General features: G+C 38.0%; 1 protein-coding gene across 1 annotated transcript in view; it reads right to left on the bottom strand.

The window, feature by feature from the left end:
• The window catches only part of LOC150087003 (uncharacterized), a 293,648-nt gene that overhangs the window by 81,692 nt on the left and 184,828 nt on the right, over window positions 1–27,128 (bottom strand). The window contains exon 5 of the mRNA XM_090371738.1: window positions 9,666–9,750. Within this exon, the coding sequence (XP_090227864.1) occupies window positions 9,666–9,750 (85 nt within the window). The remainder of the gene's footprint in view (window positions 1–9,665; window positions 9,751–27,128) is intronic.

Below are 27,128 nucleotides of genomic sequence, written 5' to 3'. Positions count from 1 at the left end.
TGTGTGTGTGTGTGTGTGTGTGTGTGTATTATTGGTAAACACAATGATTGATATTACCCTTCAGGTCAGTAAAGGTATAGGTTGTATCATGATACATCGTGATCTTTAGGTGCAGATCCCCTCCCCATGCACAAATACTCAGAAACATATTATTAGATAAATATTAGTAATATTAAAACATCATGGTGAACCAAAAAAATTGTTGTTACAGAAAAGAATAATTATATAAGTTGTTACAGAAAAGAATAATTATAAAAAATTTCTGGTGAGTACAATAAATCCATATTAGAATATAAATAAAAGGCAAAGAGGGCTAAGATACATGAGAAAGAGGAGAGAAATAAACAGTGACCATAATGTGTTGGCCAAGATCAACCAATCATTTTCTCATCTGTGAAAGCCCTTTGGAACACCTCTTTCCAACCTATAAAGCATTGAGTGAAGAAGGCTTGACTATAAAGCAGCGAGTGAATCTTTCTGACCTACAAAGCAGTCAAGAAAAGTTGGGCAGATGGGCCGAAAAGTGGCAACTGAAGTTTTAACACTGAAAAATGCAAAGCACTGCATATGAGTAGCAGTACACCCAGAGAAAAGTATCAACTGTGTGGTAGAAAATAAAAAAGACCTAGGGGTAATCGTGAAGTCAGATAACAAGTTTTCTGGGCAGTGCAAACAGGCTGCCAGAGCAGGTCACGAGCCTCATCAATGATATACAGGAATTTTGCTAGCCTTTGTATAAGGCAATGGTCAGGAAGGATGTAGTAATTTTAGGAAGGATGTAGAGTTGCTAGATTGAGTACAGAGAAGGGCAACAAGTTTGCTGAAGGGAATGAAGGGATCCTCTTACCAAGAAAGACTTAAATTCTGTAAATTGCAGCATATGGAGACTAGTAGTAGTGGCATGTGATGCAAGAAAGCAAGTGTATGAGCTTATGAAGCATCAGCCAAAAAAAAAAATCACACCATTCCCTCCAAATACCTGTCCAGTTCCTCCTTAAATTTATTCAACCTATCAACTTCCACAACGACAGATGGATGTTTGTTCCAGCAATTAACCACCCGCTAGCTAAAGGCAAATTTCCGCACCTCTATTCTACACCTGTCCTTTCTTAATTTGAATTTATGCCCCCTTAGGTTCGTAATCTGAACAAGTGGAAGGATCCCATCAGAATTCAGCATGCTCAACCCATTCAAGGCCTTATACACCTCAACCAGATCACTGCGCAAGTGCCTATTCTCCAGCCACTGTAATTTGCAGAACTTAAGGCTTTCTTGGTAAGAGGATCCCTTCATTCCCCTCCTCTGTACACGCTCAAGTAAATCTACATCCTTCCTAAAATGAGGCCTCCAGACCTGTACGCAGTACTCAAGGCGTGGCCTGACCATTGCCTTATACAGAGGGACAATCACCTCCTCCCTGCTAGCAAAATTCCTATATATCATTGACAAAACCCCATGACCTGCCCTGGCAGCATGTCTGCATTGCTCAGAAAATTTCATATCTGACTGCACAATTACTCCCAGGTCTTTTTCATTTTCTACCACCTTAAGTGTAGTACCACACAGTTGGTACGTTTCTCTGGGGTTACTTCTACCCATATGCAGTACTTTGCATTTGTCAAGGTTAAACTTCAGTTGCCACTTCTTAGCCCATCTGCCCAAATTATCTAGATCCTGTTGCAGTAGCACACTGCCATTACTGTCATTAACAACCCTGCCAACCTTTGTATCATCTGCAAATTTGACATTAAGCCTGATATACCTTCATCAATATCATTGATAAATATACAAAACAACAGTGGACCCAACACCGAACCCTGTGGGACTCCACTAATAACATTAGTCCACGAAGAGCAGCACCCATTGATTACCACCCTCTGTCTTCTCCCACTTAACCATCCTTTTATCCATTGTAGCAACTTACCCTTAATACCATTCTGCTCCAATTTGTACAATAGTCTTCCATGCGCAACAGTGTCAAAAGCTTTCCTGAAATCCAAATATATGATACCAAAATTATTTTTTGCATCCAGTTCCTTTGTAACCACATCATAATATCCTATCAAATTTGTCAGACAAGACTTTCCCTTAACAAACCCATGCTGTGTCTGAATTATTGCTGCAGTCTTGTCTAGATGATCCTGCAATGCATCTTTAACCAGTGACTCCATTATTTTACCCGGAACAGAAGTTAAACTAACTGGTCTGTAATTACTCGGGATACATTTGCACATCTCCAGTCCGTGGGAACCTCCCCCGAGTCCAATGATGCTCTCATAATTATGGCTAAGGGTTTGCTTAGTTGCTTTGCCGTCTCCTTTAATATAACTGGATAGATCCTATCCACCCCAGGTGCCTTTCTTATGTTTAACTTCAACAATTTCTCCTCCACTTTGCTCTCAGTTATTACAAAATCATTAAGTATCCTGCTACAATAGGCACCTGTGAGGTGATCTAATTGAGGTGTATAAAGCCTTGAATGGTTTAAGCAGACTCAATACTGGTGGGATTCTTCTTCTTGCTCAGATTACAAACTGAGGGAGCATAAATTCAAATTGAGGAAAGATAGTTGTAGAATAAATGTGGAAATTTGCCTTTAGCCAGTGGGTAATCGATTGCTGGAACAAACTTCCATCTGTCGTTGTGGAAGTTGATAGCTTAAATAAATTCAAGGCAGAACTGGATAAACTTTTCGAGCGAATGGATGGGTGAAATGGGAAGTGGTTTTTTTGGCTGATGCTAATGTTAAAGACACATCAAACATGCTTTTGGGAAGTGAAGCAGAACTGTGTGTACTATATGGGTTTTCCAATGTCCAAATGCAGCAGTTATGGAAATTCACACACTTCAAAGCAAAGTGAGCCTCAATTGCTCAAAGTATGTTACACAGCCACTTATCTACTAGGTTATGTATATATACAGGTTACCTACCTACATGCAATCCAGGAATGTGAGTACAAATGTCCTGTTTTGTGCACCAATAAATTCTTACTATTGTGATATGGGATTTTGCATAGATAATACAAAGCAACTTCCTTAACACCTTCCATACTGTGGAAGCAGATATGTTAACCTGCTGTGAAATGGAACTAATGCCAATACTTCCCATGACCATTTCCCTGCTAGTAGGAAAGCCTTCAAAACAACATCGAGTCTCCCCCAAAATTATGTACACTGGTACATATTGTTAAGAGAAAATTTCAAAAAATTAGAGAGAGAGAGAGACTGTGACTGCTTACCACTGCAGTGAGCTACTCCCATGTTCTTATACCCAAACAACTGGAATTTGCAAAATACATCAGTGATAGCATCCCTGGTGGGGGATAGGGTATGGGAACTATTAGTTATCTTCTGTTGTGCGTTTTTCCCATGTGTACTATAAGTACGTCAAATTACACTTGAATCTGATCATTGAATAGCACTTCAGACAGTTCTGAATTGGGATGCTTTAAATATAAAGTTCTTGTACCTTACAGATGAAAGTTACAGTACAGTTTTCAAACCAAACAGGAGATGCCTCGGTCAAATATGAGGAACAATGTATGTGAACTTAAGACATACGTATAAAAAACTAAATCATTATTATATGCAAATCATAGTATGCAGTTAGAGCTTGCAAAACTTGCAAGAATCTCTAAATAAAGCAGATAGAGGTTTCAAAGAATTTTAAATTAAGAAATTAATTTAAAGTTTTTATTTAAGTTTAATTAATTTAATTTTATTAATTTAAGTTTTTATGAAACAATTAAAGAATTTAGTTTCATAAAAACAAAACTATGAGTCAGGAGACATGGAAAATTTAGTGTGGACTAATAAACAAAATTTGGAACAAGCTAGTAGTTCATGTATGTAGGAACAGTCTTTAATGAAAATGGAAGATTAAACACGTAAAATCATTGCTTGCTTTAAGAGCACATTCTCTGCAGAAAGAGAATTTTGAGCTCCTGGGACTGGATAAGTTTTTTGAAAAATTTTGTCGTCTTTTTGACTTAACATATTAAACTGTGTTCAATAAATAGTTTTATAGTCTTAGTCATTTCATTAGCTTATATTTAAATTTAGCTAGACATTTTATAAGTAAATTACAATTTAATATTTGTAGGGCTTTTGTATCAGTGATTTGGTGCAAATATCATAGCACATAACTAGTAGTGTAGTGCATGATAGTGCAATTGTAGTTTTAATTCTGATAAATAAGTAGCTCAAAGGTTCTAGTCACATAGGTCGGCTTATATTTTTGTTTTTAGCTAAGAAAGTTTACTTTAGTAAGGTTATAACTAATTTAAACAAAGTTAACAGTATAGCATAGCACATAACATGTAATGTAAACTTGATAGTGTAATATATATTATTGCATTTAGGTATATAAATGCAATATATACCTAATTATTGTAGCATTAGTGTAGCATTGTCAAATTAAATTCAATTTAAACATAAATCATGCCCCAGACTAGAGCAACAAAGAAATGAGCTCAAAGTAGCAGAATGCTTTGGCTCCGGGGGAGGAACTGAAAATGGAGCAATTCGCTTACAAATCAGGCCTAACAAAATGTGCTATTTGTGCAATGTTTGCAGATTTCTGGAAAAGGATATGATACAGCAAAGGAGATGTCCTTGTGTGTATTCAGTGAAGACAGTGCGAAGAAATTAAATGCCAGCTGAGAGATCTGATGGGCATTTATGAGAGCGTGAAGAGTAGGATGGATGCCTTAGAAGGAATTAAAATGGGGAGGCCCATCAAACTCTTAGCTGACCAACTCAATGTCAGAGCTTGCACTTGTCCATCAGGCAACACAGTAGCAATTCCCAAAGCAGAATGCACTGGTCCCACATGAGTTAGTTATTATTGGTGACTACACTGCCAAGGAAACTGGAAATATATTGTGCAAGAAGGCTAAGTGGAATACGGCCATGATATACCTACCAAGGGCAAAAGTAGATGATATCGCAGAGCAGATATCTTCTTTTAAGGGCGCAAAAGGTGATACATCGGCACCAATGATATTAAATATAGAAGTTCTGAGAACTTACTTGAGAAGTACTGGGCAATGTTTGGAAAAGGTTGCGAGTTAGGATTGAATTTAAAAGCATTTACAATTCTGCCCAGACAGGATAGCAGTGAGTATATGTTGAGAGCTTTGTCAAACAATACAGCCTTGGAGAGAATGTGCAAGGCTCATGGGGTAGAATTTTTCTCAGTGTAGTCTGTGCTTGTTAACAGGAGAAGACTGTTTTTACAGGTATAGGATACACTTAAATAGAAGAGGTGCAAGAATATTTGCTGATGCTCTAAAGAGGCAGTGACAGATGAGTTGGAAATAACCACTAGCTTGGGAAGATACACAGACTAATGGATTAACCACAGCCAAAGGCAGAGGTTAAAGTAATTCTTGTACTGCTTCTTGGAACATGTAGCATCCTGAAAAGCAAGGTGTCAGGGATATTAAGTCCTGCTGTGGACTGTCACTAAACAAGTAAATACATGCTGCATTAGGGTAACTAAGAGTAAGAACAGGTGCATGTATACTTACATGTACATTAATGCTAGGAGCATGTAAATAAATTTCATGAAGCAATGATTAAGTCATCAAATGCAGACATAAGAAATGCTCAATTTGAATATAGGGAGTACAATGTATACAAGACGGACATAGTGTTTACTGTCTTCCAGCACCAGAGGCATCCAAATCCATCTGGTACAAACTCTGTAAAGGTCAAAGATAGTGTGAGTTCAAGGTGCCTCAGCAGCACAACAGACAGGGCGTCAGTCTCATACAGGAAGAACAGACAAGATTGGACACAACGAGGAAGAGAGGCTATGCACTTAGTTAGGAGCATATTAAATCTAAGACGGTGCATCCAAATCTTCAAATAGGCTTCTGGGGTTGGGAATATTCATATTCATAATAACTGCACAAATCTACACCAACCGTTACTAAGAAACTAAATAGTATTATTGTTTAAACTGGATCTAATTTTGGTACATATTTAATTAGCGGCAGAAAATGTCCTTTAGGATTCTGTGCTGGTTGGTGCCTTGTACTGAGATAGTCGTAGACGAGTTGCAGTTTAACCGTCACCCCCTTATTTCCTCCTCTTCAAAAAATCTTATTTCCTTTTTATCAAAAATAAAAAATATTTCCTTTTTGACTTTTTATGGCACTATATCCGTATTAACGAAAGAAAGGGACTGACAGTTATGCTTGTTGAGGAAACCAAGTCTAAGTTGTGGGAGGGGGGGGGGTTATTTATTTATTTATTAATTTTTATTTCCCTGTACCTTAGTATCACTATCAGTGGCCATTGTTATGATTTTTCGTACAGCAGCTCCCCTCAAGCACGAAACCCCACAAGCTACCTGACTGCATTAAAAAATGAGAATTTCCAGGAGCTGAGGGATATCCCCCATCCCCACACGAGTATATATATATTATATGTGAGCTGTCAGTTTCTCAAGCGCAATGACACAAATATAAAACAAAAGTTATTTATCATAGAAATCTACTTACAATACATAACTGGTGTTCATTTACATCTAACCTATTCATTTTTCTCATTTAATCTGTTAATACATTATACATGCTATCATTTCTATAAAATTTCTCTCAATTAATAATCTCAACTCTCTCTACAGCTTCAAACACTAAACTAATTCAATCTTAATCACTTCTTCATATTTCTCTTAATCACCAATATCAATTCTTTTCACAACAGCAATCCATAAGATGCTAACTTAATGCTAACAATTCCATGTTATCTCTCTTAATTTAGCAATATCAATTTTCTTTACAACTTCAACCAACTCAATGATAAACATTTCCTTATTTCTTGTGTTTCTTCAGCTTTACTCTAAAATAATCTCCCACTTTATCTAAGTATCGTTTCCAAAACACAACACAGTTCATATTTACCTTCCTTCTCTTTCACGGTGGGATTCTCTCTCTCACTCACTCACAGTTGAACTCTGCATCTCTACTGTATAGCTCTTCCAGAACTGTCTCATTTTGGGATTTCGAGAACAGTTCTCTATTAATACTTAAGGAAATTAAAAATTACCACAGCAGTAGTAGAAGCCAGGGCACTATCTGACTGGCTTGTTATTCAACTTCCGGATTAACTTCTAGCACAGGAACATGCCCGGTGGAACCCTTCACTATACAGCTGCACTATACACTCCTAGAACAGGATCCGAACTGAACCCAGAACTACCACTAAGTCTGCAACCTCTCCGAACAACAACCATGAACCCCTCTTTTTGTGCGAGCACCTTATTTATTTTATTCACATTTATTTATTTATTGAATTGATTGCAAGTTATAATCACCCCTTGTACTACTTTTTTTAATACGCAAGCTTATGTGCAAACCCCAGAGGGATTTGCACATAAGCTTGCATATTAAAAAAGTAATTTAAACCTGACTCAATCATGGTGTTATCCTTTAAACTCGCTCTTCTTCCTTTGGTGGGAAAAACAGAATATTTTTACCCACAGAACGAAATGCTTTCATCTTTTACCTCAAAATAATCTGTTAAAAAATGCACTGTGTCGCATCCTCAGCGGCATAATAGAGGGATTAAACTATTGTTCAGAAGCTTTTAATTTTAACCCTTCTGCTCCTGCCATACCATTGTTCACCATATTCCTTAATTGCACTACCAGGCCTACTGCCACTAATGGAAATATTTCCGTAATGATGTTTTCGTTATTCCTTAAGTGTTTTACTTCCACACACACTATACTTACTAATAAAAATATATTTGTAAGATTTTGTCTTAAGTTTCATGACGTTTACAGATTTCCGTTGCATTTGTACTGTGTATAACAATTCATCATTTGCAAATTTAGCAGTATTAATGATTTATTGTCGATTCTATAACCTTTATGTGAATAAATCATGATAATTATTTTTTAAATTAGTACCAAAAAAACCGGTAGTTTTGTATCAATACCGGGATTTGAATACTGGAAAAAAATGACTGACCGAGATCCCGGAATCTCAGTATGCGGACAGAAATGGTGAAGACAATATGCACTTTATGCATAATGTGCCTAAAAGAGTGCTTATAGGGAAAAAAATTTGGAATTAAAGTTTAAGGATTCAGCTATGGCCTTAATTCATAGTTTGACTTTTTTTTTATTTCTTTATTCAAACAGGAAGAATCAGGACCATCAAATAGTGCATTTTTTCCCCCTAATTTGCAAAACTCTTCAGTGTTTCCCTATGTTGCACTATACTGCAAATAATAATTTCATTATCACATAATGTGAGTTTTTGCTGAGACTTTCAAAAACTTGCATTGACCTACAGACTAAATATGTCAAGTGGTACCTGCAAATCAATGGGAATTTTTTTTTTTTTTTTAAATAAATTTATATTCACATCAATTTCTAAATCAGAAGATCAATCAATATGCAAAGAAATTACATCTTATTTTGCAAGGATGGGTGCATCCAAGGTGGAAAGTAAACAGTGTTTTTTTTTTTGGTAGTTGTTGGAGCATCGGCTTCTGTGGCCATAATGCACCTCCCAAGGTTTTTGCAGTACTTTGATACAAGCCCGAGGCGGGATTCGAACCCGTGACCTTTAGGTTGCCAGGCAGGCACTTTACCCACCCGGCTAGTAAACAGTGTGTGGTATACACTGTTTACTATATTCCAGCTTAATCATGTCATTTTGCAACCATTTCTCTGATTCCTGAAGTGATCTCATAAAACTAATACCTTTTTTTCCTCCTTAAAAACTAGGCCATTTTCTAGAAAAACTCTCAAGAATAATTACAATTCTTTTTGACCCACTGTAGAATTTATAACATGGTGGTTAATCCCTTCACTAGGTTTAACAACCCTGCATGATTGGCATTTAAAAAAAAAATTCTTAAAGCTAATTGAATTCACATGGAGGGAAATGCTCCAATCATTATAGATGGCGTATGCATACATATACTTAAAGCACATCATTTTGGTTAATGTTTTTCTGGATTTAAAAAATATATACATGCATACACCACCTTTATGGGATAGTGCAAAAAGTTCACTATGGTGTTGGATCTCCTTGCTCCATTCAACTGGATGTTGGTTCTATGATGCTAGTGGTGAATTCTAAATCAGATCAATGTAAAAAGAAATTACATCTTATTTTGCAAAGATGGGTGCATCCAAGGTGGAAAGAGTTGCTGTTGTTGTTATTTGGTCTTTAGGAGCATTAGCAACTAAGGCCATATTGCTCCGGGGATATGCGGTGGTCATTCCCTGACCTTTCCACATCCTCCGTATTTGGTGGTCACGGGCTCAAACTCTGGTCTAATCAAGAAGCGTGTGCTATTCACTGCTGCTCCTGCCCACCTGGCTATGGAGGCACCGGTGGAAAGAGAGTCTCTGAAATTCATCTAGGATGTACACTATGATAATTGGAACTTGACTACACCTGTCCCATTCTATTAAAATTTTTGTGACAAAAAAATTATAATTGATAAAATTAATATGAGAAATGGAACTCAGCCATACCTGTCCTATTTTGTGGAAAAATAAAATCATCTTGTGGTGTAAACCATGGTAGTCACAGTGCCAATCCCTAAAAAAAGTGCCACGAACTGGATCCACATAGCAGTTTTGCAACTACTATATTTTAAAACAAATCTGTTTATGATAAATAATTTACACTTACCCATTACAGGATTCTGTGCAACAATCTTTTTCCTGTTCTCCTGACACCACAACATATATGCAGTCATTGGCCGTGACCTAGTTTTCTAAACAGAGAAAGAGAACACAGAGTTAAAATGCAACAAAATGATATACAAATTTAATTATTGTAAGTACAGCAAGGAGCAATACACCTAATTCCTTATACAGGCATAAAGGAATAAGTGATTAACTCTTGAATTATCACAGTTAACAGCATTCTTAGAACCAAAGCAATGGTCGGTTTGATTAGTAAGCAGAAACTACTACAGAAAATCATTGTTAATCTGAAATTCAAAGGACCAATAAAAAAAAATAAAAAAACCACACACACACACACACACACACACACACACACACACACACACACACACACACACACACACACACACACACACACACACACACACACACACACACACAGTATTAATAACACATAGTTGTATTGAATAGTAATGGCTTGAACAGAATGATAATTAAAAATTAAAAACTGGTATCGATTATGGTCAAGGGGCACTGCTAGTAATAGCAGAAATACCCAACTCAGAGAATGAAAAAGACCTTGGGCTAATTGTGCAGTCAGACATGAAATTAGCTGAGCAGTGCAGACATGCTGCCAAGACAGCTCATGAGGTTTTGTCAATGATATACAGAAACTTTGCTAGCAGAGTTAAGGATGTGATTATCCCTTTGCATAAGGCCATGTTTAGGCCACATTTTGAGTACTGTTTACAAGTCCAGAGGCCTCACTTTAGGAAGGATGTAGATCTGGTGGAATGGGTGCAGAGTATGGCAAAAAAGGTTTCAGGTCTGCAAATTGCAGCATCTCGACCATAATGAAATATAGATAAGTAGATCAGAGTATAAATATGTACCTGTAAATAAAAGGTAAATTAAAATAAATTAAAAAAAAAAAAACACATATAGTACTTAATGCTATCGATCCACTGATTTTAACTATTTAACTCAAGAGTTAAAATCATTGGATCTATAGCATTAAGTAATATATGTATTTTTATTATTTAATTTACCTTTTATTAGCATTGGTTTACCTTTTATTTATTAGCAAAGGCACATGATGTAAGAAAGCAAGCTTATATAGCATCAGCCAAAAAAAAAAAAAAAAAAAACCCTCCTTATTTTACCCATCCACTCCATATTATTTTACAGGTACCTATTTATTTTTTCCATTGTTAATACATCTGATGTGGTCAGCATTCCTCCGTTTATATTCTAATCTACTTATCTCAAATGATGCAAGAAAACAAGCTTATACAGGGTGATTCAATACCAGTGCGACAAACTTGCAGGAGGTGTAGGGGGCACAAAGACAAATCGGAATCACATAGCATTGCAGGGTCCAAAATGCCTTCGTCATGCGGTAGAGGACGTTGAACGGGAGGTTGCATGAACAGCGATCCCGCTGGAAGTCAGCATTTGTGAACTGGTTCCCGAGGCAGTAGGATGGACGAGTATTCAAACGTTGAACTGGCCGACATGCACCTCGCGTATGGAGCTGCGGACTGTAACGGGCGCACCGCTCTGCGCTTGTACCAGGAACGTTTCCCGCACAGGCATGCTCCTCATCATACAATTTTCGCACGTGTGCACAGAAGGTTACGTGAGACTGGTTGTTTCATGAGAGGTACCATGAATCGAGAGCGAATGACGAGGATGCCAGACAATGAGGAGAATGTCCTACGTCTTGCAGAAGGCAATCCGAGTACGAGTACTCGAGCGATAGGCCAACGATTGGGTATTTCCCAATCCACTGTATGGAGGATACTGTCAACAAACCAAATGAGTTCATACCATCTGCAACGCATCCAATCATTGGAGCTTGCGGATTATCCACTCCGGAGGACTTTTGCTACTTGGTTTCTTCAACAGAAACGGTTCGCAAATGCTGACTTCCAGCGGGATCGCTGTTCGCGCGACCTCCCGTTCAACGTCCTCTACCATATGACGAAGGCATTTCGGACCCTGCAATGCTATGTGATTCCGATTCGTCTTTGTGCCCCCTACATCTCCTGCAAGTTTGTCGTACTGGTAGTGAATCACCCTATAGCATTAACAAAAAAAAAAATACACAGTTTACTCATTCATACCCTCCAAGAATTTTTCTAGTTCTTGAATTTATTCAATCTATCCACTTTCACGATAGATGGAAGCCTGTTTCCAACAATCAACCACCCGCTGGCTGAAGGAAAACTTCCACACACCTATCCTGCAACAATCCTCTCTCAATTTGAAATTATGTCGCCTGACGTGTGGCCTCAGCAAGTAGAAGAATGCCATTAATATTCAGCTTATTCAATCAATTCAAGGCTTTTAACATCTCAATCAAATCTCCCCACAGGTGCCTAGTATCCAGATGCTGCAATTTGCAAAACTGAAGCCATTTTTGCCCTATTCTGCACACATTCCACCAGATTTACATCCTTCCTAAAGTGAGGCCTCTAGACCTGTATACAGTACTCAAAATGCAGCCTAAACATGGCCTTATACAAAGGGATAATTACTTCCTTAATTCTGCTAGCAAAGTTTCTGTATATATCATTGACAAAACCTCATGAACTGTCCTGGCAGCATGTCTGACTGCACATTCAGCCCATAGTCTTTTTCATTCTCCACTACCCTGAGTGCAGTGTTGAATCCAGGGGACTGACTGGTGGAATAACCCCGCCTGGGTGAAAAATAGTAATTTTTATTTTAATATTTGTTCAAAGACCTTGGATGTTGAAATTTTCTTCTTACTGTGCTCTTTAGGGGCACAGTAAGAAGAAAATGTTGTAATTATAAAACACGAATTCAATAAATTTATGTCAAACACGATACAAAAAATCACGGCAATCTAAGTGTGGTACTTGTTAGGTGGTACATGGCAAAAATAAATCACTAAAATTCAAAAGCCACAAAATTTTCAAATTATTAAATAGGCAATATTTCTGGCTGCACAAATTGTAACAAAAAGTCACTATTTCAAGCGTTTGGCATTTTCATTTTATGGTTACCTTTATTTTTACACAAACCATCTCTCAAGAGTGTTTCACACAAATGGTCTACTTGCAACTAATTCTTTGTTTGTATATTGCAGACAAGACTGACTGGATCGCAGGCTGCAAATAGGTTTGCCTGAATTGGTCCTATTGTAATTAGAAATTTTTCAGGGGAAGGGCTAAACGATGTTTGGGCTGAGGGAGGAGTGTACTGCTGCCACTATTTCAATCGTCGGCAATTTCGCTTTATGGTATTCAGATTCCCTTTATTAGTTTTTTTCACAGCAAGAGTCTACTTGTGGCTAATTCTTCCTTTGTATACTGCAAACAAGATGTTTTGGTCGCAGCCTATAAACAATACATTTTATAATCTTTTTATTATATATGTATCTGTACTGTAATACTGCAAGATTGCATGAAGATATGCTTAGAAGGCCCAAATGAGTTATTGAAAAAATTAATAAATGAAGTGATATGCAAAGAAAAAGCAAAGAAGAATATGATTATTATAATACTTGCATTTTTGATTATAATTTGTATAATTTTTTTGCAAATTTTAATTGCTGATTTTCATATTATTAAAGTGTGATTATTGTCAGTAATGTGGTTCTTTTGAACTGACTATTATTATTTAGATGTTAAATAATAAATATTTCCTTTTGTTTTTTTCATATTCTCTTATCATAACATTCATATACAGATCTGTTTGTAACATATACAGATCGCTTTGTCGATCAATTCGGCCCTGGAGAGATTGTGCAAGGCTCAAGGGGTAGAATTTTTCTCAGCCTGGTCAGTGCTTTTTAACAGGAGAGACTGCTTCTACAGAGATGGGATACACTTAAATAGAAAGGGTGCAAGAATATTTGCTGATGCTATTGAGGCAGAGTTAGGTGGGTCTGAAAACTGCTAGCTTGAGGGGACACACGGACTAATAGATTAACAGTAGCCGCTGGCAGAGGTGAAAGTGATTCTTGCACTGCTTCTATTGAAATGCAATTCAGCAGCAGCCTCGAAAGCAAGGCAATGGGGGATTTCCAGGACTGCTGAGAATCATATTGGAACAAGTAAATACATGGGCTGTGTCATGGTAACTAAGAAAAGGAACAGGTGCATGTATATTTGCATGTACACCAATGCCAGGAGTATAGTTAATAAATTTGATGAGCTTGAAGTGCTAGTCAAGACATCAAAGGCAGATATTGTTGGGATATCAGAGACATGGTATCACACAGACATAAGCAGTGCAGAATTGGAGTTTGGGGAGTACAATGTGTACATAAAGGATAGACAGGACAGGAAGGGAGGAGGGGTATGCTGTTAGTTAAGAAACACATAAAATCTAAGGAAGTACTTCCAATTGATGTTGGTGGACAATGTAATGTTCAGTCTGTTTGGTGTGACATAAGCACTGGGAAAGGAAAAATTAGAGTAGGTGTGTGTGTTACAGGCCTAATGAATCTGATAAGTATAATGAGCAATTGTGCAGAGAAATAGTGTGGGCCAGTAAATCAGTGTGTCTTATAATGGGGGATTTTAATTTCCAGAGATTGACTGGAATTTGTAGATTGGTCACTCACACACTAACAAGGCTTTTGTGGATTTATTGGATGATTGTTTTCTACAGCAGCATGTTCAGGAGGCAACTAGAAGGAGTAATACTCTTGACCTGATTGTCACTAGTGATTCTTCATGCATTAAGAATCTGCTGATAAAGGAAACACTAGGTGGCAGTGATCACAGTATGCTGAAGTGGGATTTACTCAAAGAGGAAACTACCATCAGGAGTAAAGGGAAGGGTTTTTGTTTCAGTAAAGGTGACTACGGTGGTCTGAGACAGTATTTAAATTCTATACGGTGGGACCAATTATAATGTTACCAACAGCAAATTCAAAATGGGAAGCATTCATAGAACTTATCTTTGAAGCTACTAGGCTTTACATACCAACTAAGAAATACTGTTCAAGGTTTAGGCCTAAATGGATGTCAGATGAACTAATTAGACATTTGGCAGAGAAGAAAAATGCATGGGATGCATATAAATTAACAGGTGACAGAGAAACCTATGATAGATATAAGCTGGTCTGTAACCAAGTCACAATGGAGGTTAGGCAGGCAAAGGCAGATTACGAGAATTCTTTGGCAAAGGATGCAAAGAAAAACAGCAAATATTTCTTTACCTATGTAAACTCTAGAAGGAAGGGGATGAATCAGATTGATCCATTTGACATCAATGGTTCAACTGTTGATGATCCTGCTGAGGTAGCTAACAAACTAAATGAATATTTTGCATCTACATTCACACATGAGGAGTTATTCAGGGAGGGGAATGCTAGAGGCGAATAAAACTCTGGCAGTGAGCTAGATATTCTTGTAATAACTGAGAATAAAGTGGAGGAGAAATTGTTGAAGATAAACATAAGAATGGCACCTGGATTAGATGGAATCTATCCAGTTATATTAGAGGAGGCAGCAAAGGAAGTAAGCAAACCCTTAGCCATAATTATGAGAGCTTCCTTGGACTCAGGGGAGGTATCCATGGACTGGAAATGTGCAAATGTGACCCAAAACCACAAAGGAGAATCAAAGGGAGACACAGGTAATTACAGACCTGTTAGTTTAACTTCTGTTCCAGGGAAATTAATGGAGGCACTAGTTAAAGAAGCATTGCAGGATCATCTAGACAAGACTTCAGTTATAGCTCGGATGCAGCATGGGATTGTTAAGCGGAAGTCTTGTCTGACCAATTTAATTGGATACTATGATGTAGTCACAAAGGAACTAGATGCAAAGAATAATTTTGATATCATATATTTGAATATTAGAAAGGCTTTTGAAACTGTTGCACATGGAAGACTGCTGCACAAATTGGAGCAGGGTGGCATTGGAGGCAAATTGCTGCTATGGATAAAGGGATGGTTGAGTGGTAATCAATGGACACTGCTTGCTCTTTGCAGATTAAAGTTATTGGTGGATTCCCCCAGGGTTCAGTGTTGGCTCATTGTTGTTTTCTGGGCTAAGGTAAAGAAAGCCTGCATGAGAAGCATGCAAAAGTTTGATGAAATCTACCAGTAAAAGTACTCTGCTGTAATGGCATTTGCATTGTTGCTCGCTCGGTAAACAGACGGTGGGTGTTATCGGTCTGGAGTAGAAGTTGAATCCCACGGGAGCTTGAAACCCTCCTGAAGTGGAGGGGGTAACCTGACCTTTTTTCTTTAGAATCACTAATTGAATCACGAACAGCGTCATATTGGAAGTCCTGACATCGTAAAAAATGTTCGTAACGTAGTTTCACCAGTAAACCTTTTCAAAGTTTGCCATGCTTCTCGTGTGGGCTTCCTTTGCTTTTTTTCCCCCCGAATGAACAATTTATCTACTAGTCCACCAGTGAATCTAAAGAAAAAAGGTCAGGCTACCCCCTCAACTTCGGGAGGGTTTCAATCTCCCATGGGATTCAATTTCTACTCCTGACTGATAACACCCACCGTCTGTTTACCGAGCAAGCAACAATGCAAATACCATTATGTCAAAGTAATTTTAACAGTAAATTTCATCGAACTTTTGCATGTTTCTCTTGCAGGCTTTCTTTACCTTCGCTGTTTTCTGTATTCATTAATGATATTGATGATGGTATATCAGGCTTAATGTCCAAGTTTGTAGACGACACGAAGGTCGGCAGGTTGTTAATGACACTAATGACAGTACACTGCTGCAACAGGATCTAGAAAAGTTGAGCAGATGGGCTGAGAGGTGGCAACTGAAGTTTAACATTGACAAATGTAAAGTACTGCATATGGGAAGCAGTAACCCCAAAGTAACGTATCAACTATGTTGTACTACACTGACAGTGGTAGAGAGTGAAAAGGACCTGGGGATCCAGGTCCTTTTCACTCTCTACCACTGAGTGCAGGCAGATATGAAGTTTTCTGAGCAGTTCAGACAGTCTGCAAGAGTAGCTCATGGTGTCTTGTCAATGATATACAGGAATTTTTCTAGCAGGGATAAGGAGGTGATTATCCCCTTGTATAAGACAATGGTCAGGCCACACCTTGAGTACTGTATACAGGTCTGGAGGCCTCATTTTAAGAAGGATGCAGAGCTATTGGAATGAGTACACAGAAGGTTATTTGGTTTTTAGGAGCATTAGCAACTAAGGCCATATTGCTCCGGGATATGCGGTGGTCATTCCCTGACCTTTCCGCATCCTCCGTATTTGGTGGTGACGGGCTCGAACCCCGGTCTAATCAAGAAGTGTGTGCTACGCACTGCTGCTCCTTCCCACCTGGCTACGGAGGCGCCACACAGAAGGGAAACAAGATTAGTGAATGGAACAAAAGGGTGCTCTTACAAAGAAAGGCTTAAGTTTTGCAAATTACAGTGTCTGGGACTAGGCACCTGCGAGGTGATCTGATAGAGGTGTATAAAGCCTTGAATGGTTTGAGCATGCTCAATGCTAATGGGATTCTTCCTCTTGCTCAGAATAATCATCTGAGAGGGCATAAATTCAAATTGAGGAAAGATAGTTGTAGTTTAGATGTGCGGAAGTTTACCTTTAGCCAGCAGGTGGTTGATTGCTGTAACAAACTTCCATCTGTTGTAGAAGTTGATAGCTTAAAATGATTCAAGGCAGAACTGGACAAACATTTGGAGCGAGTGAATGTGTGAAATGAGAAGGAGGTGTTGGTTTTTTTTATTTTTATTTTGGGTGATGCTATATAAGCTTGCTTTCTTGCATCACGTGCCCTTGCTAATGCTAATGTAACATATACATACATTGTAAATATCAAATAATACAAAATATACACATATACTATATGTACTCCCCGAAGTTTAAATTGTTCCCCCCTGTGCATATACCCCAGAGGTTTACATTCTCCCTCTTGTGGTGCATGCACCTTGAAGTTTACATCCCCCCCGGTGCAAACTAGATTCAGCACTGCCTGAGTGTAGTATCCAAAAGTTGATGTTACTCTGGGGTTACTGCTACCCATATGCAGTACCTTACATTTGTCAATATTAAACTTCAACTGCCATTTCTCAGTGCTGTTAAAGCAGTTTTGTTTATAGAAAATAGATTGATTTGGGAGGTGCCCTAAGTAGCCCTTGCATCAGAAAACATCACAACAACAACCATTTCTCAGTCCACTGACCCAATTTTGTTGTAGCAGTTCATCTTGATGACTGCTGTTAACCACCTTTTTATCAACTGCAAACTTAGACATTAAGTATGATATATCTTCATCAATATCATTGACAAATAGTGAAAACAATAATGGGCCTATCACCGAACTCTGAGAAACTTCTGTAATAACATTATCCACGAGGAGCAGTGCCCATTGATAACCACTCTCGATTGTATTCAACTTAATCATCCCTTTATCCATAGAAGTAACTTGCCCTTAATGCCAAATTGTTCCACTTTGGAGTTCCACTTTACAGCAGTCTTTTATGTGCAACAGTATCAAGTTTTCCTGAAATCCAAGTATATGATGTCAAAATTATTCTTTTCATCCAGTTCCTTGGTCACTGCATCATAGTAACTTATCAGATTGGTCAGATTTTTTTTTTTTTTTTTTTTTTTTTGGTTGTTGGTGCATCAGCTTCTGGGCCATAATGCACCTCCCAAGGTTTTTGCACTACTCTGATCCAAGCCCGAGGCGGGATTCAAACCCGCGACCTTTGGGTTACCAGGTACGCACTTTACCCACCCAGCTAGCCCGGTCGGCCGATTGGTCAGATAAGGCCAGCCCTTAACAAATCCATGCTGTGGTTGCAGTATAAATGAATGCCTTTCCAGATGGTCCTGCATTACTTCTTTAACCAGTGATTCCATTCTTTTCTCTGGAACAGATATTAAGCTAACAGGTCTCTAATTACTCATGTTGCCTTTTATTCCCCGGTTACGAACTGGGGATACATTCACACATCTCCAGTCCACAGGGACCTCTTCTGAATCCAAGGATGCTCTCATAATTATGGCTACGGGTTTGCTTACCTCCTTTGTTGCCACCCTTAAAATAATTGGATAGATTCCATCCACCCCAGGTGCTTTTTTATGTCTATCTTCAGCATTTTCTTCTCCACTTTCCTATCAGTTATCACAAAGTCATTTAGCTCCTCTTTAGAGTTTGATAAACTTCTGGCATCCCCTTTCCTAAAGAATTCCTCATGTGTGAACGTAGATGCAAAATACTTATTCAATTAGTCTGCAATCTGAGCAGGATCATCAACAGTTAAATTATTGATATCAAGTGGACCAATATGATTTAACCTCTTCATTCTAGTGTTTACATATGTAAGGAAGTTTTTGCTGCTTTTCCTTTGCATTCTTTGCCAGACACATCTAATAATCTGCTTTAGCTTGGGTAACCTCTTTTGTGACTTGATTACAGACAAATTTATATCTACTTTAGGCTTCTGAATCACCTGATAATTTATATGCATCCCAAGCACTTTTCTTCTCTGCCATGTGTCTCAATAGTTCATCTGAAATCCATTTAGGTCTAAATATTGAACAGTATTTTTTCATTGGTATGAAAAGCCTAATAGCTTCTTTGATTACTTCCCATTTAGAATTTGCTGTTGTTAATATCATCAGTTGGCTCACTGCACATATTTTAAATTCCATTCCTGCACATATTTTAAATTAAATTCCACATTAGTGGAATTTAATTAAAGGCATAGTCGCTTGTAATTGTCAACAATCATTATTTTTAATTCAAGAAAACAATCATTTTTTTTAAAATTAATTATTTAATTAAAATAATTTAATCAAATTCCACATTAGTAGAATTTAATTAAATTTCACATTATTTAAATTCCATTATTTAAATTTCACATAACTTAAGAAGAAAGAATCTTCTTTGTTCTTAAGTTTACTTTGTTTAAATTTCAAACTAGGCATTTTGCCTTCATTCAATTTTCCTTTGGCAGGATTTAATCACTTTTATTTCAGCTTAATTCTGCATTTTACTTTTATTTACTTATTTTTGAATTATATTCTTTTTATTCCTTCCTTTTTGGTCTTTGTCGGGTTGGCTATGACATATATGTTTCGTATGTATACATCATAACTGTGGTTCCTTCGGTTTTGACTGCAGACCCCATGAAGACGTAGTTAAAATCTTAGGACCTACAGCATTAAGTACTATTTTTATTATTTTATTACTTTCATGTTATTTTTATGTTAATCTTAACTTTATTTAATTTCAAGTAATCTGCTTTTATTTTGCAGGCATTCTTAATTTATTCCATTTTAATTATACTTCACAGGTCAGCAACCCTGCTCAATACACTGATCAAATACATTTGTCCATGTTTTGTTATGGTTGCTAGGTATTTCTGCTATAACTAGTAGTGTCCCAAATCCAAAATTCCAATTTAATAAATTAATAATTTTTTTGTTCTTTTTCAGACCTTCAGTTTTATCACTACATCCTATTATGTTTATTTATATATATATATATGAATTAATGCACACCCTTTTTAATTCTACAAAATTTTGAAAACTTGCCAAAAAACACACAATACACTTGTCTGCAATTTGGGAACTAGAAATACATTATAATAACAAAAAATTATTATTTTCACTAATTAGTATAAATTTCAAAAAAAAAAAAAAAAAAAAAAAATGCAGAAGCAGCATACTCATATAATAAATATATAAGATAAATAAAATTAAAAGTTAATCCTTCAACGAAAAAGGAAAGCTTTTGATACTTTGAATATAAAAAAGATTGCTGTACAAATTGAAGCAGTGTGACAGTGCAACATTAATTGCAAGTTACTGCTATGGACAACAAGATGATAGAGTGGGAAAAGGCAGAGTGGTTATCAATGGACACTGCTATTTGTGGACTAATGTTATTAGCAGAGTCGCTCAGGGTTCAGTGCTGGGCCCATTATTGTTTTTTTTAAATTAATTAGTGATACTGATGAAGGCATATCAGGTTTAATTCGAAGTTTGCAGATGATACAGCGGTTCAGGGTGCTTAATTACAGTAATCAGGGTAAGCTACTGCAACAAGATCCAGGAAAATTAGGTCAATGGGCTGAGAAATGGCAGTTGAAGTTTAACATTGATAAATGCAAAGTATTGATTATGAGTAGTAGTAATGCCATTAACACAGAAACTGTGTGGTACTATACTCATGAAAATGGAAAATGAAAAAGACCTGGGGTTAATTATGCAGTCAGATATGAAAAAATTCTCTGCGCAGTGCAGACAGGCTGCCAGGACAGCTCATGGGATTTTGAAAATGATATATAGAAACTTTGCTAGCAAGGAAAAGGGTGTGATTATCATATTGTATAAGGCAATGGCCACATCTTGAATACTGTATACAGGTCTGGAGGCTGTAGAACTGCTGTAACAGGTACAGAGAAGGGCAATGATTGGTGAGAGGAACAAAGGGGTGCATTTTACAAGAAAGGCTTCAGTTCTGCAATGGCAACATCTGAAGACTAGGCACTTGCAAGATGATCTGATTGAGGTATTGTAAGCTTTGAATGGATTCAGTAAGCTCAATGCATATGGGATTCTTCTTCTTGCTCAGACTATGCACATGATGGGGCATAAATTTAAACCGTAGAAAGATGGTTGCAGAATAGAGTGCAGAAGTTTGCCTTTAGACAGCGAGTGGTTGATTGCTTAAATAAATTTAAGGAAGAACTAGACAAACTATTTATTGGAGGGAATGGAAAGGTGAAATGGGAAGTGTGTTTTTTTTTTGGCTGATGCTGTATAAGCTTGCTTTCTTGAAAATGTTTATGAAAATTTTTAAAAGGATTTCATTAAATTAACCATATCTTGAGTAATACTGTATAAATTTATAATAATAATAATAAGTAATAATCATGCTGCAACGAGTGTGGTGCAGGATAAAGTCACTTGCATTCGAGCCTTAGGCAGTGGGGTCGGTTTCAAAAGTTGCAAACAGTCTCCCATATAGCTACCACAAAGGAAGGGCAAGACCATCCAGCCCAACCAACTGGAAATGCTCCCTGCACAACTGTGTTAGTGACGCAGAAAGGAAGAAAACACCAAAGCATTAAGTGGAGCATTGAAACGAATACGTTCATCATGCAAACACACTACGAAATAACCAAGCTAGAGCCGACCGGGCTAGACAGGTGGGTAAAGTGCCTGCCTAGCAACCACCCAAAGGTTGCGGGTTCGAATCCCACCTCGGGCTTGGATCACAGTAAAATGAAAAAACCTTGGGAGGTGCATTATGGCCACAGAAGCTGATGCGCCAACAACTAACAAAAAAAAAAAAAAAACCCACCAAGCTAGAGACTGATATAACAATGAACAGGCAGAGACTACATACCAAGTGGCTGGAACAATTCTCAGATATTCAAGTCATTGAACAATGAATAGCAGCCAAAGAAGGCCCATCATCGGGAAGGACCTGGTAGCTCCAGCAACCTTTGAAAAAATTAAGCAGGATGTGAGCGACAAACTGCAAAGAATATGGGCAATCGAACCAGAGGAAGAGCAAGAAGAAATACAACCCAGAGCAGCTGAAGTGGAAAGAGAGGAGGTAATGATGGCCAGAATAGAAGACAAGTGGAAGAAAGATCTAACAAAATTCGAGGGAGTGGATCCCACATGATACCACAGCAGAAACCCAATAGAATCCTGTGGAGAGTCACAGACCACCTCAATCCAGTGTTGCACCGTTGTTGTCATTACCTTGACAACAACAACACTGGAGACCATCCACACAGTTGTATACTGTACTGCCATAGCAGCCAATAGGAAGGAAAATGAGATACCAGCAGCAAAAGAAACAAGAAAACAAGGAACTGCCAACAGACTGGCAGTTCCTTGTTTTCAGCAAAAGATAGAAGAATTAAGAGTCAAGATAGGCTAACTGACACAGTACCAACGGAGTAATAGGAGTAAGAAACTGATTGGAAAAGTGAAGGACATCCTCAAGAGAGAGAGGCAATGTACATAGCAAACAAGAGACCAAAAATCAGAGAATAGGAGAATATTTAGATATACTGAAGCAGAACTTCCTCACACTCAGAAAGAGGCTACGCTAATAAAATCCGAATCTTCGATGAAAACCAAAGAGCCTTTTACAGGAGTATCAGACAAAATGGGAAAGGTGAAATGGATCACACAAGCAGAAGACAATTGAGGAGTTCTGGAGCAACATATGGAGCAGTGAAATAAGAATAACAGCCGAGCCTCCTGGATAGAACTAGACCAGAAGAAAACCAAGGACATACAAGAGATGAGAGAATGGGAGATTCGGGATTCGATGTGCACTCCTGTCAGCTCTGTCATTGCCAACATCACAATGGATGAGTTAGAGGAACACATATTCTTGAACCTGCCCGTACCAATCACCATGTGGTGCAGGTATGTGGATGATATTTTCACTGCCATCCCCCGAGGTTCGGATGCGTCGCTGTTAGAGTACCTCAAATCCCTATCCCCCTTCATTCAGTTCACTTTGGAATTGGAAGTGAATGGGACTCTTTCTTTCCTAGATCTTTTGGTGAGACAAGTAGGCCCTCGTCTGGAATCCTCAGTATACCGGAAACCAATGTGCTGCGTGCCATTCACGAACTACAGGTCAGCCCATACACCCCCCCCCCCGTCCTCTAAACAGCACCGCAAGCGCTCTACTCTCTCTCTCGAGCTTGGAGCCATTTCAGCTCAGAGGAAGCCAGGCGCACTGAAGTTTCTACAGTAAAAGCTGACCCCACCAATTGTGGATACCTAGCCCATGTATTAGACAGGTGCTTACTACAAGCACAAGAGCCTGCAACTCACCCAAGGCTCTCATCCCCTCGTGACAGTGTACCTACTGCTTATATTCTGTATTACCCAGGTGCTTCAGACCAGATTTCTAAGATCCTGCATTTCAAGAACACTTGAAATGTATACAACTTCCTGGTAGGCATTTGCGATCTCTGGTCTCAAGATTTAAAAACACCCATTGCCCCTCTCTTACACAGCGGCATTGTATACCGGATTACTTCCACGATTGTGGCAGCTGCTATGTAGGGCAAAGCTCCAGATGTCTTCAGGACCGCCTTGCAGAAAATGATAGGTCCATCTGCCTGGGTGACTCTAAACACTCCACAATTGCAGAGCATTTTGAGTGCGATAGTAAGGTGATCGACCAATCTCGACACTACAGGAACTCCGTGACTTACGTAAGGGTTGCGTTCTGTGGAACTTTAAGTAAGTCGAAATTTCCCTCATGCTTGTGCAGCACTCACAACTGTGCTCATTGAATTGATTGAATAAAAAAAGAAATGTTTGACGAACATGTGAATAGAATTATTTATTGTAATTTTTCAATTTTTTATCTCATGCGCAGGAAAAGCGTGAAATTTCAAAATTATAACATTACAAAAAAAGAGAGAAAGCAGGCATAACGTCCGTCAGAAAGTTTTAGCTCTCGAGAATCATTGCCAGAATTGACATCTTCAGCTGATAAGTACGGCGCTGTGGAGGTTGAGGGCTGTGAAGATTTAGAAGGGGTCGACCACTCAAATTTACAAAAGAACATATCAATGGATGACTGGATGGTGGCTTTTTTTTCTTTTCATCGTAGATTTCTTTGTAGCAAGTAAGCATATCATTCACCCCTCTGTTAACTTTTAAGAATTGTTTGCTGTCAGGATCCATCTTCTCAAAATTCGCCATTGCAGATGCAATTTCACAAAATGCCACTGCCATCTCTCTGGTGATGAAGCATCTCATCTCCTCATTTGGTTCATCTTGAGCTTCGTCAGCATTTTTTTTTTTTTCACTATCGCTGCCTGCAAGTCAATAAGTTCTTCGTTAGATAATTCCTTCTCTTCTTCCTTTATTAACTCCTCCATGTCTTTGGCATCGCCCTCCAACTGAAATAGCTCTGCAACCTTTACAATCTTATCTGTAACCTCTTCATATGATTCGTCTTTTTCAAACCCTTTGAAGCCTTTTACATGCCATGGGGATATTTTCTTCCATGAGCCATTTAAACAACTTTTAGTAATTTCCGCCCAGGCTTTATTAATGTTTAAGATGGCGTGATAAATATTGTAAGATTTCCAAAAGTCTTTTAACGTAAAATTTTTCTCAACGTCTACCGCAGACAATGCCTGAGCAAACATTGTGCATAAATAGTCTACTTTTAAATTCGAAACAACACCGATCCATAGGCTGGATGAGTGAAGTCGTGTTTGGTGGTAAAAATATGACTCTCACGTTCGAATTGAAACAATTGAGATGCGTAGGATGTCCAGGAGCATTATCTAATAGAAGCAAAATCTTGAAAGCAACGTCATTGTCTTTACAATATTTTGCAACCTCTGGAATGAAGCAGCATTTAAACCAATCCTCAAAGATCCTTTGTTATCCTTAAATGCACGAGTATTTCCAGAATGGTACACAAACATTATGAATGCAGCGTACACAGAATGGTACGCTGCATTAGCCCCAAGCAAGAGCAAGGTCCTACCTTTTGATGCCTTGTATTTTCCTCTTTGGCAATGTATTTTCGATCCGGCATTTTTTTTCAATACAGAGCAGCTCATCAATGTAAAAATTGGCCGTGTTGAATAGCCGCCTTCATCAATAATTTTTTCAAACACATCACAAAATTCCTCTGCAGCATCGGCACTGGTGACTTCATCGCATATTTTAAAGTTGTGGAAATCACCGGCCATGCTTGAACCTATTAAACTGCCTGTTGTCTGCCACGAACTTGGGTTGGGGTTCACCATACTTATCCTGAATATCTTCATAAATACGTCTTCCTTTTGCTTGAATCATTAGACTCAGGGGTATTGGCTTCTGAATCTGATTTTCCATCCATATTATTAACAGCTGTTCCATCTGCGATATAACACCTGAACTCTATTTTGTGATCACTGTTGATCTTGAGTGCATTGATCCTTTTACAATTCTTTTATATGCGCACTGTCCTTTAAAATAGTATTCACTGTTGAAGCGGCGAGAACTAATTCCCTTGCAATAGATGACAAACATTTTCCTAATTCGTACTTCTAATTAATCATTTTCATCTTCATTTCTAAATCAATTTTGTTTCATTTCCTGTCACTACCACCACTTGCACTTTCCACTGGTCGCTTTCCCTTCACCATTGTAATAAGTAAAGAGGAATGAAGAGAAGTTTCTGAAAATTTGTTTTTTATATGATTGAAGATTTCAGTGAAGGGGAACATATTTCACCATAATAGCGTAAAAACCCACACAACTGCAGTTATTGGTATTATCACAAATGCAATAAGATCGAGTTTGCTACCCGTTTATAATAGATTGCACTAACAGAAAAGCCCAATAAACTGGAAAATGCAAATTGTTTTATGGTTGTGAACTCCAGAAACGTGCTTTAGAAAAATATCACAAAGGCGTTCAAAATTGATTCTTATAACGGGATAGCAAAATTTTCAACTTCCAAGGACTTGGAACGAATTACAAAAAAAAAAAAAAAAAAAAAACAAGTGTTATTGGGGGGATTCAAATTATGATATTTTCATTTTCACAATACCTCCATTTATTCCTATTGGATGCAAAATACATTTCCACGATTTTTTTTAAGTTTGCACTGGCTGGCAAAAACTTACGTAAAGTCATATTTCCATAAGTCGAGTATTACATAAGTCAGGGAGTTCCTGTACTATCACTGCCTATGGTTAGATTCCCTAAATATATCCAGCTGTCACAAAGTTTTAAATTGCAGTAGAGGTACAAGGCTACACCCAATTCAGTCAGTAGTTTTGAAACATGACAAGTGCTGGCAGCAATTGCATATGCGCTGTGTGCACCAACAACAATCGCCTGATCTGGCTTAGTGAATGACTGAGCACTCTCACGTTCATGTTCGTGCTCTCCCAGTCATCTGATCACACGCAGCCTATTTAGTATAATTTATTCCACTCCTAATGTTTTTATGTTATGTTTGCATTTCTGTATGTATGTATGTACCTTTCTTGCTGAGGAAGGGGTTCGTTACCCTGAAGCTACTTGTTGCATTAAAACTTATTAAATTTATTTTAGTTACTGCTTCCACTGGCTCTGCTGTATTCTCTTCTTCAAAATCATGTCTGTTTTCTTTGAACTTGTTAAGGAACTTGTTAAGTGCAAGCTTTGAACTTGTTAAGTGCAAGCTTTGCATGTATTATTATGTCAGACTTATGAATGCAGTGGTGTCACTTGTGAGGAGACATATATTTCTCTCTCTCTCTCTCTCTCTTTATATATATATATATAGAAAGAGAGAGAGAGAGAGAAAGCTCAAAGGTATATTTTGTTTAACTTGGGCCAATGAAGACAGAGGTCTACCAATTTTCTCCTTCTTCTGTACCTCAGGGGCTCACATCTGGTGAGTATGGGCTTGGCACACCCAGGGTCCTGAGCTGGATATCATCATTCTTCTTTTTCTTGGTGATTCCCTTCTACTTCTCTCTCT

Source organism: Mastigoproctus giganteus, chromosome 4, assembly GCF_048544385.1.
Source record: "Mastigoproctus giganteus isolate SK-2022 chromosome 4, ASM4854438v1, whole genome shotgun sequence".
Lineage (NCBI taxonomy): Eukaryota > Metazoa > Arthropoda > Arachnida > Uropygi > Thelyphonidae > Mastigoproctus > Mastigoproctus giganteus.
The sequence above is the reverse complement of the archived record's forward strand: the minus strand, read 5'-3'. Positions and strand labels throughout refer to the sequence as shown.